Raw genomic sequence first — 16,219 nt, 5'->3', positions numbered from 1 at the left:
TTTACATATATTAGAATGAAATACTCTAACCAAGATTTTCAAAACTAGACCGGTGGTCGAACTGGTCAGGTCACCAGTTTGCCAATTCAATTGATTCATTCTATTCAATTAAATAAAACATTTAAAATTAAAAAAGATCGGTTAAACCATCCGATTCCTAAGTCAATTGGTCCGATGGCTCTCCGGATCGATAGCCTTACCAATTTCTATCTAATCGGTCCAACTGATTATTTTATTAATTTATTAGATTTTATAATTTATTAGATGTTATTTTTTTAATAAATTTTTAAGTTTAAATCATTTTTTCATTTTTAGTATTTTTTAATATTTGATTTTTTAATGATTTTTTAAAAATTTTTTAGGGGAGAAAATATTAGATTAAAGTATAAGCTATCACATGTTACCATTGATTAGTTTCCCAATTTATTTTAATGGTGAACGTGGTCAATGACGAAAATCATTAACAGAGAGGCATAATTGGTTATTTAAATTAACGGCAGGGAGTAGACCTGTCCATGGGCCGGGCCCGAGAAAAATTTTTGGCCCGCGAGCCCGGCCCAAAATATGGGCCTGAAATTTTGCCCATGCCCGGCCCGGGAAAAATATCATAAGCCCGAGCCCGGTCCGGTCCGGCCTATTTTTTAATAAATATTAAAAAATTATTTTAAAAATAAATAAAAATATTTTAAAAGTATTTTAAAATTAAAAAATAAAAATAAAAATAAAAATATATATTTATTATATTCTGGTCGGGCTGGGCCCAGGCAAAAAAAGTGGTGCCCGAGGCCCGACCCATTTTTTTAAACGAGCCTTATTTTTTTGTCCAAGCCCATATTTCGAGTCTATATTTTTATCCGAACCCTCCTATATTTCGGGCGGGCCGTCGGGTCGGGCCGGGCTGCCCGGCCCATGGACAGGTCTAGCAGGGAGTTAATTGGTTGCAAATTTAATATAAGAGCTTAATTATTATTATTATTTTGGTATTTTCTTAAGGTGTTTTTTTTGCATATAAGCTTGCTAAAGTAAAAAATAAGATATTTTAAAAGATTTTTAAATTTGTTAATATTATTAATATATATATGAAATATAAAATTTAAATATTTTTTAAGTAATTAATATAAATTATTTTTTGAATATAAATTATATTTTAGATATTAAAATTACATATAAAATTTTTTTCATGTCATTATTATCGTGATGTCATGCTATTCTTATGATTTTGATATTAATAAATGTTTATTTTAAATTGTAATATAAAATAATAAAATAACTTACGATAATTTGTTAATATTATAATACATAAAATGCATTTAAGTTAATAATATAAACTATTTGTATATATTAATTTTAATATGCAAATTATATTTAAAATTTATATAAATGAAGAGAAAATTTAAAATTTGACATCTAAATTAATCATAGAAAAGTGAGAAGTTACAAATTTAAGTTAAAATCTTGGGTATTGTTCATCCGTACTTGAAATCATGATTTAGCTTGGAAAACACGTAAGTGTTGTCGGTCAAAGCATGTTAAATTGGGCTTGGCCTATGATACAGGTAAAAGAATTTTGCTTCTTGAATGCTGGAGTGGGGCAGAGGAAAGGGTCCAGCGGATCGAGTTTGAATCATAATAAAGTGAGGAATGGGCCTCCAAAACCATGTTGGTAGGAAAAATGATAAGACCTGTAAGACAAATGGCCCCTATCATTTGCGTTAATACTGTCTGTCACAAGATTTTCCTTTCCTCAATCGAATATCCAAAGTTATAAGGATCAAAGTATTTAGGTTAGGCGAGGTCATGGTTACTAACTTACTGTTTAAAATTATTTCATATTAATATTTTTATAATAAAATTTAAATAAAAAATATCAATTGTATTATAGGTTGGATCAATTTAAGTTCAACTTATATTGAATCGAATCTACTAAAGATAATTTGACCAAAACTTAATAGTTTAGTATTTCAACAAGTTAAACAATTTTAATTAATTTCCTTTAACCACTGATTTTGTTGGTTCTAACATGTAAGCCATGGATATGGCATGTTTGTCGTTCTCATAGTTTCTTGTAATGAGACTATAGTTGGTCGTCCCATAAATAACATATATGAAATTGATTAAATCCATCAGAATATCATAATATAATCATGACATAAGAATCCAATTGATTACTCCACTAATCTCTTTGGTTAGGCAAGAACCATATCCACATTTTGTGGCAACCTGTTAATCATTCATGTGCAAAACTTATTGAGTTTTTAAAGATTAATACTATAAAATGTCGTAAATTTTCTAGAACATGGGTCTATAAAATACACAAGTTTTGGTGCAATGCTCTCATAAAATAATGTCTTTCTTAGAAAATTCTTTACTTGATGTTTTGATCACCATCATATATCAATATTGTTTTATGTTCAACTTAACCATAAAATTTTAATATTTTGTGAAGTATATGCTTCGTATTTCAAGTTAAGACAGAGAGTGACGTCGCAACGTCGGATAACACGACATCGTGAAGAGTAGCTAATGTCACGATGCGATATGAAAATATGCAACTAATTTCTTGGACGACAATTTTGGGATTATTTTCTAATTAGACCCTAAGCATTTAATATTATATTGTATCAATTAGTATCTAAAGTGTATCTAGAGTAAGTGGGCTCCAAGTAACAGCCTATATAAGTCACCCTAGAACCATCAGGATTAGTGTGTGAGTTAGACCTAAATACAGAAACTAACGCAGTTAAAAGATAATTTTGTGTTTCAATTTGAAGGGAATTTTTTTGAGGTTATGAGTTTTGTTTGTTTTGATTCTCTCCATATTGTATTTTTATCTTATTAGTTCAATTTCCTTTTACCTGTGGTTTTTTATCTTATTCGGAAGAGTTTTTTTCATGTAAAATTTGTATGTTTAATCTTTTCAATTTTCTCATTATTTTACTTATTCGTTACTTATACAGTTTTATCCCCAACACACTTCAATCCCAACATCATACGAACTTTTCAACTTTGAGGTGTAAAAAAATTACACAATATAAGGGAAACTTCTTTTTTTTTTCATAAATCAGAAACAAATAAATTTCTTATAAAGATAACAAGTAGGTGGCAATGCCATGGTGAAGGGCTTGCCAACCAAAAATGATGCTCCAAAATTTCTGAAACAAAAAATGGTCGCCATATACCATTGTCTTCGGATCTAGGACCATCTGATAAGAGCAATCTAGGCAAGGCAGCCTTTTAGCTCTTACTATATACCCAGATTCCCTACCCGATCCCACACCACACACCTTGCCCAACACGTACTAACCAAACATAATCGAACTTAAAACCAGGAAAACCATTCCTTACTATCACGATGAATATGAGAATATGATTTAAATATGTAAAATAATTTACCTTTATATTTGAGTCTAAGTGAATAAATGGTTATCATGTGACCAAGCAAGAGAGAGGGGGAGGGGGGCATCCATTGATCAAGGGAAACAAAGACAGCTTGGGATTCGTAAAAGTTTGGGAACAAAATATATATATTCACTAACATGGACCAAACGTTGCCACAAATCCACTTGTCCTCCATACACGTTTCATTTTTGTACGATTTTATTTTAAATGTTGGGTAATAAATTATGGGATTTAATTAAGGAGTGAATCGAGTAATGTGGAATCTTTTAATCATTATTAAATACCCCCCTCCAAAAGATATAAACCTAGCTGTTTTTAAAGATTTGTTGCTTTTAAACATGGGGAATATAATCCTTACTTTATCTAATGTTTTTTTGTGTAGACTTTAAAGAAAGTGAAAATGACAGGCCAAGGGTTTGCCTTAGCTTTCATTATATATGTGTATTTTGTGGTTTAGGTTTCTTTAGTTAATGGGTTAATTATCTTCTCTCCTTTTTTTTTCTTTTTAACATGCCACACGCGCTCTCGTCTTGACACCACGAACCCAATGAGGGACAAAGGCATTGTACTACGTTTTTACAATAAAATTACTATGTTGTACAAGTTTTAAAAAAATTCATAACCCTACTTAGATGATGGCTTAAATGTAGGCACGATTCAAGGGTTTGTTTGAAAACGTAGGGTAAATTAAAAAGGAATCTAATGGCCTGAATTTTATTTAATTTGGTGCATTGAACTGAGACATGTGCAAGAGACCTTATAAGACAAGGCGTTAAGGGGATTTCTAGTATGGGAAGAGGGAAACATGGAAGTGTACTGTTTCTGTCATATACAACACAAACAAATTTGACTTTATTAAAACAAAAACAAAAGATGGACATTGATAAGCGCTCACACTAATCCGATGGCACCACGGTCTCTAAAAACTAATCCAAAATTGTCAATATACCAAAGGAAAGAGCGAGGAAGGAAATGTATAAACAAAACTATTTTACTATTAAATAATAGCTTAAAATATTGGATGGGAAGAAGGAAATCTATTATTTTTTCTAAACATTTGTTGAAAACAAAAGAGAATGTACAGTTGAAAAAGTGTTAAGAGTAAAATATTGATGGAGCTTTAATACATTTAAGCCTGGAAAAAAGAGAGTAAAATATATACCTGTATGAAAACAAGAGACCAGAGGGAATGGACCACTGCATATTCTCTTCAAGTTTTGAAACTATAAGATCTAATTCTTTAGGGTTATTATAAACTAAGGTTTAATTAGTTAAGAAATGGAAAAAAAAGATTGTAAAATCTAGTTGCCCATAGCTGGTTAGCATGTAATGAAAGTTGGAATATGGGGAAACAAGAGTTGGAAATGTCGGGAGAAACATGACAAGCATTAATGTAAACAGTTTCACTTCATTATTTAGGGTTTAAATGATTATTAAACAACTCAAAAAGCATACAATGGAATCCTTCCCTTCCCATCCCATGCGCATCGCCCTTCATTAGCCTAACCTTTCTTTTTTCTTTTAAATATTTTAATTTTGTTTATTCAATAATTTTTCTTAAATAATCTATTTTCGTAGATAATAATAAGCTAATCCATTTGAAAAATATATTTGTATTTGATGTACTAGAAATTAATATAAATAAAATTCTTAATATTTACTATAAATCCTATCACATGCATATGAGTGCGAAAACCATCAATTTATAATATAAATGTGTGTTTAAAAATAACATCCAAATGGGTTCGATCCCAAGCAACCACATCCCCCCAATTAAAAAAAATCTAAATAAAATGACACATATGGTTTGAAACTAATTAGTAAAGATACATGAAATACGTACGATATTAAAATGAGAAAAAAATTAAGACACATAAATACATCAAGTTAAGAATATTAAATGAATACAATTGTTTATCATGGTGTTGTAATCAATCTTGAGTCGGTGTCGAGTTAACTTATGATATCAATTCAATCAACAATATTACATATATATCCAGTTGATTAAGGTAATAAAGTGTGAGTAATAAAATTAAAATGTAGAAAACTATCAAGATAAAGTTTTATGGGATAAATCTAAAAATTATACATGAACTTTGATTTAATGTGAAATTGCATACATGAACTTTAATTTGGTGCAATTATACACATGAAACTCTAATTGTGGCTCAAATGTATACTTGAAACTTTAAGTTTGATTTAATCATACACATTTAAAGAAATAAGTACATCAATTTATTTTTATATTAGGTAAATATAATTATTTACGTATGCAATATATAAATATAAAATGATGTTATATCAATAATTGTGTTAATAATTTACAAGAATTGGATCAAATCAAAATTCACTATACAGTTGCACATTAAACCATAATTCATGTATACTTTTGGTATTCATCTCTAGTTTAGTGGTAAATTAAAGTCTTTACTAATACAATTTATGTGAGTTCAAATCCTACTGTATATATATTAATTTTTTTTAGTAAAATTACTAAAGTACATCTAAATAATATAACTTATTTTAATTATTCCCTAATTAAACTGGTGTCCAATTAACTCGTGATATTAATTCAGTTAAAAACTTAAATAATAATATAGATTTTTGAATTATTATTTGAAGAGGCATGATCTGGTTGAATGTATAATTATATAGTTCCAGTGTATTAAATATATAAACTCTAGAAAGTATGAGTAAATTAAGATATTGAGGGAACCAAATCATGCCACATAATTACAATTTTTTAAAAAATATATAAATACTTTTTCTTTTACTTTTAAAAATATCACATGATCTACTTTTAGAATAATTTATAAATTCATAATCTAATAATATAAAATTTTAAATCCGTACATGTAACCTCACCTTCTCTCTTATTATGACAATGTTTCATCCTTATCCTATTCTGACCATCTTTCGGCTTTGCTTAATCCAAGTTTAACCTTGGTTTGCAAATTATATACATATTATATATATTGCTTAAAATAATCACCAGCTTGTTTTAAGATGAAGAAACCCTTTTTTTTCACTTAACAAATAAGAAACCAATGTATATAGTAAAAATAAAAAACAGAAGGGCTTTATCTGATCCAATGACTTAACTCGTGAATATCAAAATCCCCCAATCAATGCTTTCTCGACAGACAACCTTATCATTCATCGACATACCCTTTCCAACATCGACAAATCTAATCCCATTTGCGCTCCAAAGGGACCCAATACTGACATATATATACATACACATACTTTATTTCGACAAACATTAGTAGTTGTGCATCAATGGTCGACACCTAAGTTGTTTCTGAATTTGCTTTAATGGATACAAAGCCGAAAGCATTTTCCTTATGAAATGTGTAAGGGGATTCGTTTAGATAAGGTATATAATGAAAAAAGATAAATGAGCAACATGCACCTAAAGTTATCTTCCTTTTTTTTCCCGAAAATTCCATTTATTGTAATGGCGTTTCTGGGTGATGAGGTTTTAGAGAATCAAAATCAAGCTTCTGCTTTATAATGCATGAATGAGAGGAGGGCTATATTGATTAAATCGATAGCTATTGACAATTGAGCTATGGGTATGGCGGCTCGGGTGCATGGCGAATATGAAAATGTAAAACAGATGAAAGTCCTCATTGGTGGCAGGTTAGAAAACTGCCTACGTCTGTATCTAATAAATAACTCATATCAATTCATCATTTTAAGTATCTTTCGAATATTAGATAAATTAAATATAAATTTTTATATATGCATGTTTTTATTTTAAATAAGATAATATAAAAGAGAGGTGGTCCCTCTCGAGAAGAGGTGCTTTAGTTGGGGTGGTGACACGAATTTAAATGTAAGAGAGGCACCCATGTGCGTTCCAAAGCCACGTAAAGCAGACTTTGTCACCCTTTGCCTCTCTCAAAAACACTTTATCTTGGTTTGTCTGATATTGGGTCTTTTCTTATTAACTTGAATGGCTACAGTGTGAGTGACCCATATTAGATTCCCACCACCACTCCTCTCTCATCTACACACTCCACATTCCACACACCCCTTTTTATGGATATTCCTCCATATCATTTATGATACTTACCAATTAAAAAAAACCATATTATTATTCTTTTCATCTTATTTATACAATTTCAAAGTAATTTATTATGCTGTTTCCATCCCAATATTTATTGTAAATCTACCATCAAATTTATCCAACATTATCGAATAAAATAAAAAATTAAAATATTTTTCATTTCAAATTTTCAGCCCCATTAAAATAAAAGTGCTAGATATAATTTTTACTCGGAAATGTTAGATAAATTTGATGTTGGGTTTGTAGGGAATATAACGATGGAAAAAGTTTGATGGAGCTGTAAAGATGATGACTTAGAAATTTTATTATGTATAAATGACGTGAAAAGAAAAATGATAATTATATCATAAAATAATTTTTTATATAAATATATTTAATAACTATTTCTTAAGAAATTTTAGTTTAATTCAATCATATATCTGCATTTTTTGAACCTTTAATAATAATTTAGTTTTTTATATTAATTTTGGGTTTAAATTTTTTGATTTATTTTAAGAAAATAGACTATTTTCAAACATATAAATAAAAATCAATTTATTTAAAATATATTCGATTTATTTTACATCATATAAAATAAAATAAAATATAAAAAATCCAAATATTTCGATTTTAATAGATTTTAGAAATGCGGCGTTATTTTTCATTACAGAATTAAGTGTAATTAAGCTCAAAGTCAAATATAAAACAACAGAGATAACAAACATATTACATCTTTTAAGTGAAGTGGTCTTCAAACCATCAATATTTTTTATTTTTTTCCTAAATTGTCCAAAAACTCTTGCATGTAATGCCTTTTCATCTTTTTCATATTACATGCTCGAATATCACAAAATTTATATTTATAAACATCTCAAATTTTTTATATAAACTAATAAGAAAAAAAAACAGAAAACCACATGGAAATGCATTGCAATAGTAATCACTTGAAGACGTCATCAATGACGATATATGGAAACGTGATCGATGATAGATTAATAGAATTCATCGACAAAAAAAACATAGATTAATCAAGTATGAGAATATTTCACACACCCTACATATTGATAATTCATATTTTTATATATGGTTTTGATATTAAATTGAACATTGAAGTTAAATATAGATAACAAATTAAGACAAAAAAAACTCATATATCAAATTAAACATTAAATCAAACTCAAGAATCAAAATGATATCTCTTTTTGGGAAAATGTCTTATTTGGCAACTCCAACTTTACAAAAAAAAGTCCTTTTAGTCCTCCATTTATTTTTTCGCTTATTTTAGCCTTTGAACTTGCAATATTTATTAAATCACCTCAAAATTGATGGAAAAGTCAACATTTGTTAACTTTGCTTATATGACATTCACATGACAATTTATGTGTATGTCACATTAACAATTATTTAATTTTTTTAATTTTTAATTTTTTTTGAATTTTTTAAAATTTAAAAAATTCATTATATAATTATGTGACATCCACATATGTAACATCAACAATGTTAACGAAGGGATAATATTTTTTTGGGAACATCTAGTGAATAACTATGGTTATTGGCTAAGGCAAGGAGAATATGGCTCGGCTGATATAACAGGCATGGATGAAAATACCCCTACCTAATTGGACAACAAAGGTGACTTGCATCAAAAAATCCAAGGCCATTCATTGTGTATTGACTTCAAGGTGGGTCAGGTTCTGATCCCTAAACACTTAAAAAAAAAAATTCAATTTCCAACTCACCAGTCACCATCTCCACCAGCATCATCAAGCTTCAACTTTTGTCTTAATTAATTACCTAGGAAACCCTACCCCCAAAACCTAGTTTCATCTGGGGGATCACAATCAATTAAAAGAATCTACTGGAATTTGAAAGAAGCAAAAATAGGGTTAGGTTACTGTCATTTTCTTTATAAAAAAAAAATTGTATGTTAATTTCGGTCTTTTTAATTTCATTCTATATATTTAATTCAATAAAAAAATTATTATATTAAGTGCAAAAACTCTCTTACAGTATAATTTGAAAATGACAAGGAGACATGTGCTTTAATAGTACTGCGAGATGTGCGCTGTAACAGTGTTATGAGGTTTAAAAACTTTACTATTAAAATATCAAAAAGGAAGTCGAATATGTGAACAAGATGGGTTAGTTCTATCATATAATTTAGATGTCACATTTCATTTTATTATTGTTATTATTATATTTTGTCTCCCATTAATTATACCAAATTGTAACACATGAAGGGCATTGATGTTATTTCATTGCACAAGTAAGTCCAATTTTTTATTAAAGGTCTTTTAAAAGTAAACTAAAACAAACTGCTTAACTCCTACTCAACCCTATAAATAAACAGCCTTACTTCCTTGCATTCATCACCCATTACTAAATTCAAAAACAAAAACAAAACAAAGAGATCAAATGAATAAACTTGAAGATCAAATGGCTCTTATCTCCCAAATATATCTTGGTGGATACCCTCAAGTTGCACCACAACAAGGTATTTTGTTTACTTCTTTTGAAATAATTATATTTTATACTCAAATGCATTATGCACGTAAAAAGTTTGAAAATATTTGTGTACGATACGTAATTGAAAGTTGTAGGTTAAGTTAACCGGAGTTTCTTTTGGTGATGAGCAGCGGAATCAAAGCCTCGACGGCGGCGGAATAAGAACAAAGGAGGAGAAAACAACCTTTCAATGACTAAAAAAAGGAAGCTCAGCCAAGAACAAGTTGATCTTCTTGAACATCATTTTGGCAATGAACATAAACTTGAGTCTGAAAGGAAAGACAGGCTTGCTTCCGAACTGGGACTGGATCCTCGTCAGGTTGCTGTTTGGTTCCAAAACAGACGAGCTCGTTGGAAGAACAAGAAGCTCGAGGAAGGGTTTAGCAAGTTGAAGTCTGACCATGACGAAGTTGTTCTTGAGAAATGTCGCCTTGAATCCGAGGTATAAATCTCTCTCTCTTTTAGTTTCACTAAGGAAAATAATTCAAAGTCATCTAAAAAGACCATGTTTAAGGTTACGTGATTAATTGATTAAGTTTAGTTGGATGTCTAAACTTGAAATACAAATTCATCCCCTTTTTTTTTTTTTAATTTTCTATTCTGGTTTCCCGGGAACCAAACAGAAGCTAATTATATTATCAGGGTGTTGTCTTCTGCACATTCTTTTCCTCAGGGTCTCATGGGGTCGACAAATATGTTTTCTTTTTTTTTTTTTTTGGAAATAATATGTTTTCGTTTTTTATTGTTAGTATTGTTTCTTTTTACAGTAAAAAAGTAATATTTTATTCAACATGGAACCGTTTTATTTTATTTTAAAAAAATTACGGTGAGAGCTTTTTTTTTTTTTATCCCCACATGCTTCGGCTTACATTGTTTTAAGTTAAATTCACAGTGATGGTATCTCTATTAGATTTAAATTTAGGTTTTATTATTTATAATTCGATTTAACATAATTTCAATCTTGCACTTTTGAAATATTATCATTACCCTAAGTAGTAATGTTGGGCTGATTTTTTTTTAAATATCTATTCTGACTTATTCTTTTGTGTTAACAATCTTTTTTTAATAAAAATTCATGTCATCATTTTAATTGGAATAGTTAAAGATGAATATTATTTAAACTATCCAGTGCATTGTAAAAGTAGATAATTAAATTATATTAAATTAAAATATAATAATTAAATCTCAAAAATATGACAAAGAGATTAACATTTAAATTTAACCATTATTTTATCATGGTTAGAAAGAGAACAAAATAAAACTTAGAAAAGTATCATGCAGACCTTCCTTCCTTATATATAAATATATATATGTAGATTCACTATTTTTTTATAAGAAGTATAGATTAACATTTTTAAAACTTAGTTAATTTTTTTAAATAAACTGATTAATTGTTGGTCTGAAAAAAAATAAAATTAATGAAGCAAATGTCTGCCCTTTTTTTAAACCTTCATCCTTTTGAAAAAAAAAAAAGTGATCCATTTTAGAACGTGCATGAGCTCTGGGCTCGAAGAAATCCATGCCATGTTGTTAGGCGTCAAAATCTTGCCAATGAACAGTGAACAGAAAACTGCCACCTCGTAAGACGACAAGGGTCCGTACGGCCATGTTTGAGGTGGCTGAGGTTGGGCTTAGCCAAGGCCCACTTGGAGACTCGTTACGAGTTTTTAATAATTTTAATTTAGTTCTATAGAATATAAATTCATAATGTCACATATGTATGTATATATTTAATTGTAGGTTACGAAGCTTAAAGAGAAACTTTGTGAAGCAAAGAAGGAAATCCAACGGCTAGGGGAGCGAGTAGATAGGGGTTCGAGTAATAGCCCAAGCTCATCTCTGACAATGGAAGCCATGGATACACCTTTTTTAGGTGAATTTGGATTAGAAGGATATGATAATGTTTTCTACATAGCAGAGAATAGTTACAATAATATCCCTGGCATGGAGTGGATGAATATGTATATGTAAATTAAGTAGCAGGTTCATCTTTAGTATTTGTACATAATTATGACATCTAGTGCAAATTACTCCTTTCTCTTTCTCAACTCATGCTTTATTGTTGACCCCAATTTTCTTTTTTAAATTGTTATTAATTACTAATCAGTAACTATTACGAGGGTTGAGTCAGGTAAATTAACTCAAACCTAAGACCTTACCCGTTTTGGTCCTACAGTTTCATAATTTTCCATAGCTATATTTTTGTGTTTCATTATTTTTTATATAATATTAGAGTAGGAGAAAAGGTAACACAGTTTGAATTTGTGTCCAACATGATGACAAATTATTTTGTTTTTTATATAATAGTTTAATATAGACTACATTCTTTTTTGCTTGAAAAATAAAATTTTATTAGATAATATTGACTACCTATACAATAAATTATTTTATGGAACGTCCATTTTATATGAATAGTTTAAAATAAGAGTAAACTATCAAAATAGTCAGTTTTATTTACCTCGGGTTATCTTTTAATCACTTTTGTTTAAAATATTATGTTTTAGTCACTTGCGTTAACGTATTGTAATATTTTAGTTACTAAGCCGTTAGTTTCCGTTAACGGTGTAACGGTAAGTTGATGTAACACGTTAAATCATCATTTCAACCAAAAATTTTAGGTTAAATTATACAATTGATCCCCATATTTTTTTGAGCAATTTAATTTTTTGCTTTTATGTTCTTTTAACTTTTTTTTCTTTTTCTTTTTCATTCTCTTATGCTTCTTCCTCTTGTTTCCTCCCTTCTCCATCTCTTTTTAACGTAATTTTTTTATATTTTTCATTTGTTAAAACTAAAAGGAAATAAGAAAAGGAAAATAAAGGAAAAAAAGAAAAAAATTAAATTGTTCAAAAAAAATAAAAGTATAGAGACTAGTTTTAACAAATGAAAAACATAAAAAAACTATGTTAAAAGAGATGGAGAAGGAAGGAAAACAAAGGGAGAAGTAGAAGAGAATAGAAAATAAAGAAAAAAAGGGTAAAAAGAACATAAAAGAAAAAATTAAATTGTTCAAAACAAAAGAATATGGGGATCAATTGTATAATTTAACCTAAAAAATTTTGTTTGAAATGATGATTTAACGTGCTATGTCAACTAATTGTTACACCGTTAATGGTAATTAACGACTCAGTGACTAAAATGTAACATTTCAAACATCAGTGACTAATTAATATGTAATATGAAGTAAACAAAATTGACTATTTTGATAATTTACCCTTAAAATAATATATTGAGAGAGAGATTGTTAATTAAGCAAGTAGATCATTTAAATACATCATTCAAAATTAGGAGGATGTGAGTTCGAGTTTACTGAAACGCATTATCCTCTAATTTATAGGTTGAGGAGGGACTATTGATAATTCTAAACATTGTATAAAAAATATATATATGATCAAATGTGAATCTTAAAGTTAATATTTGAACTCATAACTTTAAATATATTACTTAAAATTAAAATTAAGATAATATATATATACATTAAAAAACCTTTCAACGTGTCGACAGTAGAAGAGATGACTTTTACAGTGATTTATTGTATTTTCTTTCTTTTAAGACTCCAATTAATTTAGGGTTATATAAAGAAGATTCTGCAATGCCTAATTAAGAGGGTATGGGAGGAACATTAATTCCCCTTTCCTAATCTTGATAACACCAAAAAGAAAAAAAAAAGGACGATAAAATGAAACGTTTATAGAAAGATAATGAGGATGACCGTTAAGATCATGATTTGTTTGGTGACAAAAAGGAAAGAAAAGACCAAAGATATTTAGGATGAAGCACAACATCAAATTAGAACAATCGATAAAGTTGGGTGAACGATCCAACTTTGTCCATGTCACCACGGAAGTGACGCAAATATTCATGTCGTAAGGGAATACGTGAACCCTGATTATGGACCTATGCTTTGTATTGCCCATAATGAAGTTACGTGGCACACCAGGATTTGCATATTTAAGGTTGCTGGTCAGGCGCCGAGATGGCCTACAAACATGAGCGCCACGGCGGAGATACTTCCACCCAAAAATATAAATTTGTGATTTTTTTAAAGAATTTATGAGATTATAAATTAATATAAAAATAATAATATATTTATTGTCTTTTAAATTTACAATTAGATTTATTTTGATATTTTAACGTTTTTTGGACTCCTCTTCATCGCTGTCCCAAACTTAAAAAATATAAAAATTTGATGATGTAATATTATGAGATTATCTCACATCATTGATTGAAATATAAAAAAATTGTAAAAATTTTCAGGTAATAATATAGTATAGTCTCCAAGTGTCTTATTTAATGTTTTAATAACCGGATTGATGGTTTAATCAATTAGGCCATCAGTTTGACCGCTAAACTAACAATAATTAATTAATTAAAAAATCATAAAAATCTAAAAAAATATTAAATCGATTCAACAGTAGATTTTTATCCTAATTTAGGATTTTTATCATTTTCTAGTAGTTTTCAATTCAATCTCTTTGTTTGGACTGTTATATTGATAAATTCTTAGTTCAATTGGTCAAATCGTCTAATTCAATCTTATGTCAATAACACTGAACACATTATTATATCTAAACAAAATCCAAGTTTAGTGATTAAAATGGATCGAATAACCAAGTTCATGCGTCAAAGTGAACCGAAAAAAATATAAACACTGAAATGAACTTAATTATATTACCTACTTTATAAATTTATAGTTCAATGTAATAATTTTCTGATGGCAAGCACGGGGTTGCCATTTGCAGCAGGTCTAATAGTTTGAATGGTCCAAAGGCTTCAAGTCTCACCAACACTGGGTTCGAGTGATCATTGGGTCCGCTCCAGATTGTGCGATAGTTTCCTACACATGGGCTGATCTTTTCTGCCGATGCTACACTGTTTGATCCATCCATTTCTTCTTTACTAGAAACTGGCAACTTCAGGCTCCATAAATAGATTGCACTTCAATTTGATTATCAATTGTACCGTAATTCATTCTGAATGAGTGGGATGATTTTTCTCAAACAATGAAGGTAGTTCGTGATTCTACCCAAAAAAAAGAAATTTTTATGGTTGGTATAATGGTTTATTTTACCTTTTAATTTAAAAAAGAAGAAGTTATTTTATATTTTTATTTAATTTTTGGTTTTTTTTAACCCTTAAATTTATTTATTTTGGTTAAATTACTCCCAAAATGGATGGAAACATTAATGTATTTTAACTTTGTTGATGTGACATACACGTGGATTGCCACGTAAATTACATGTCAACATTTAATTAAAATTTTATAAAATATAAAAAATATGTTTTTAAATATTTTATAATTTTTTAAAATTAATTAAATGATGATGTGTCATCCACGTGACATCTATGTATATGTCACGTCAAAAAAAATAAAAAAAATATTATCTTTTCCATCCATTTTTGGGAGATTTGATAAAAAAACACAGGTTTAAGAGATAAAAAAGATAAAAAATCAAATAAATAGCTAAAATGATTTTTTTTATAAAATTGGAGAGCCAAATAAGTTATTCTGCTTTTATGATTTATGAGCACTAACGAGAGGCATCATAATTTAACCGATATTAAAGTTCTTTAATTGAGTTCTTAGTCAAATAATCAAAATTTAAAGAAGTAAGGTAAACGTATCATGGAGGTCTCCATATTAGAAGTTTAATTATATTTTTCTCATTCTACTAAAAAATGAGTAAATTAATCCTTGTATATTAAAAAAAAGTGCAAATTGATTCTTCTTTTAAAAATTTTATCAATTTGTGTTCTTAAGTAGTTATTTGACTTTTTCAAAATTTTTAAATGCTAGTGACTGGAGTTAAAGGATGAGCCGATCAGTTAAAAGTACTATGGATGCTCTTATAGTAGAAGTCGAATTGTATTTTATCCCCTACTTAAAAAATGGGTAAATTAGTCATTATACATTAGATCAAATAGCAAATTGATCATTCGGTTAAATATTTCATCCATATCTACTGCCAAGTGATAATGTGATTGACGGAGTAACTAAATACTGGTACAAAATGTGCTACAAGTATCTTATACTGACATGGCAAATACCAATGTTAGCAAGTGTCCATGATAAACCTGGATTTGAATATCGACAAATAATTGTCCAAATTTAAATGATATTATCTTCCACATCATTATTTTTAACAGTAAATTTTTAACAGATTGATCAATTTACAACTTTTTTTAACATAGAGAAACCTTCATGTTACCTTCACCAAAAAAGTTATCAGATTGCAGGCTGGTATCGGAGTTGGTACTTGGTAC

General features: G+C 28.8%; 1 protein-coding gene across 1 annotated transcript; it reads left to right on the top strand.

The window, feature by feature from the left end:
* The first annotated feature begins 9,776 nt into the window (after positions 1-9,776).
* Positions 9,777-12,003, top strand: LOC107911243 (homeobox-leucine zipper protein ATHB-40). The gene is made up of 3 exons (XM_016839116.2): positions 9,777-9,944; positions 10,087-10,397; positions 11,696-12,003. Exons 1-3 carry the CDS (start codon positions 9,866-9,868, stop codon positions 11,924-11,926), a joined length of 621 nt encoding a protein of 206 aa, XP_016694605.1. The 5' UTR covers positions 9,777-9,865; the 3' UTR covers positions 11,927-12,003.
* The last annotated feature ends 4,216 nt before the right edge of the window (positions 12,004-16,219 follow it).

Source organism: Gossypium hirsutum, chromosome D11 (assembly GCF_007990345.1).
Source record: "Gossypium hirsutum isolate 1008001.06 chromosome D11, Gossypium_hirsutum_v2.1, whole genome shotgun sequence".
In the NCBI taxonomy this organism is placed as follows: Eukaryota; Viridiplantae; Streptophyta; class Magnoliopsida; order Malvales; family Malvaceae; genus Gossypium; species Gossypium hirsutum.
This window is presented reverse-complemented; position numbering and strand designations above follow the sequence as displayed.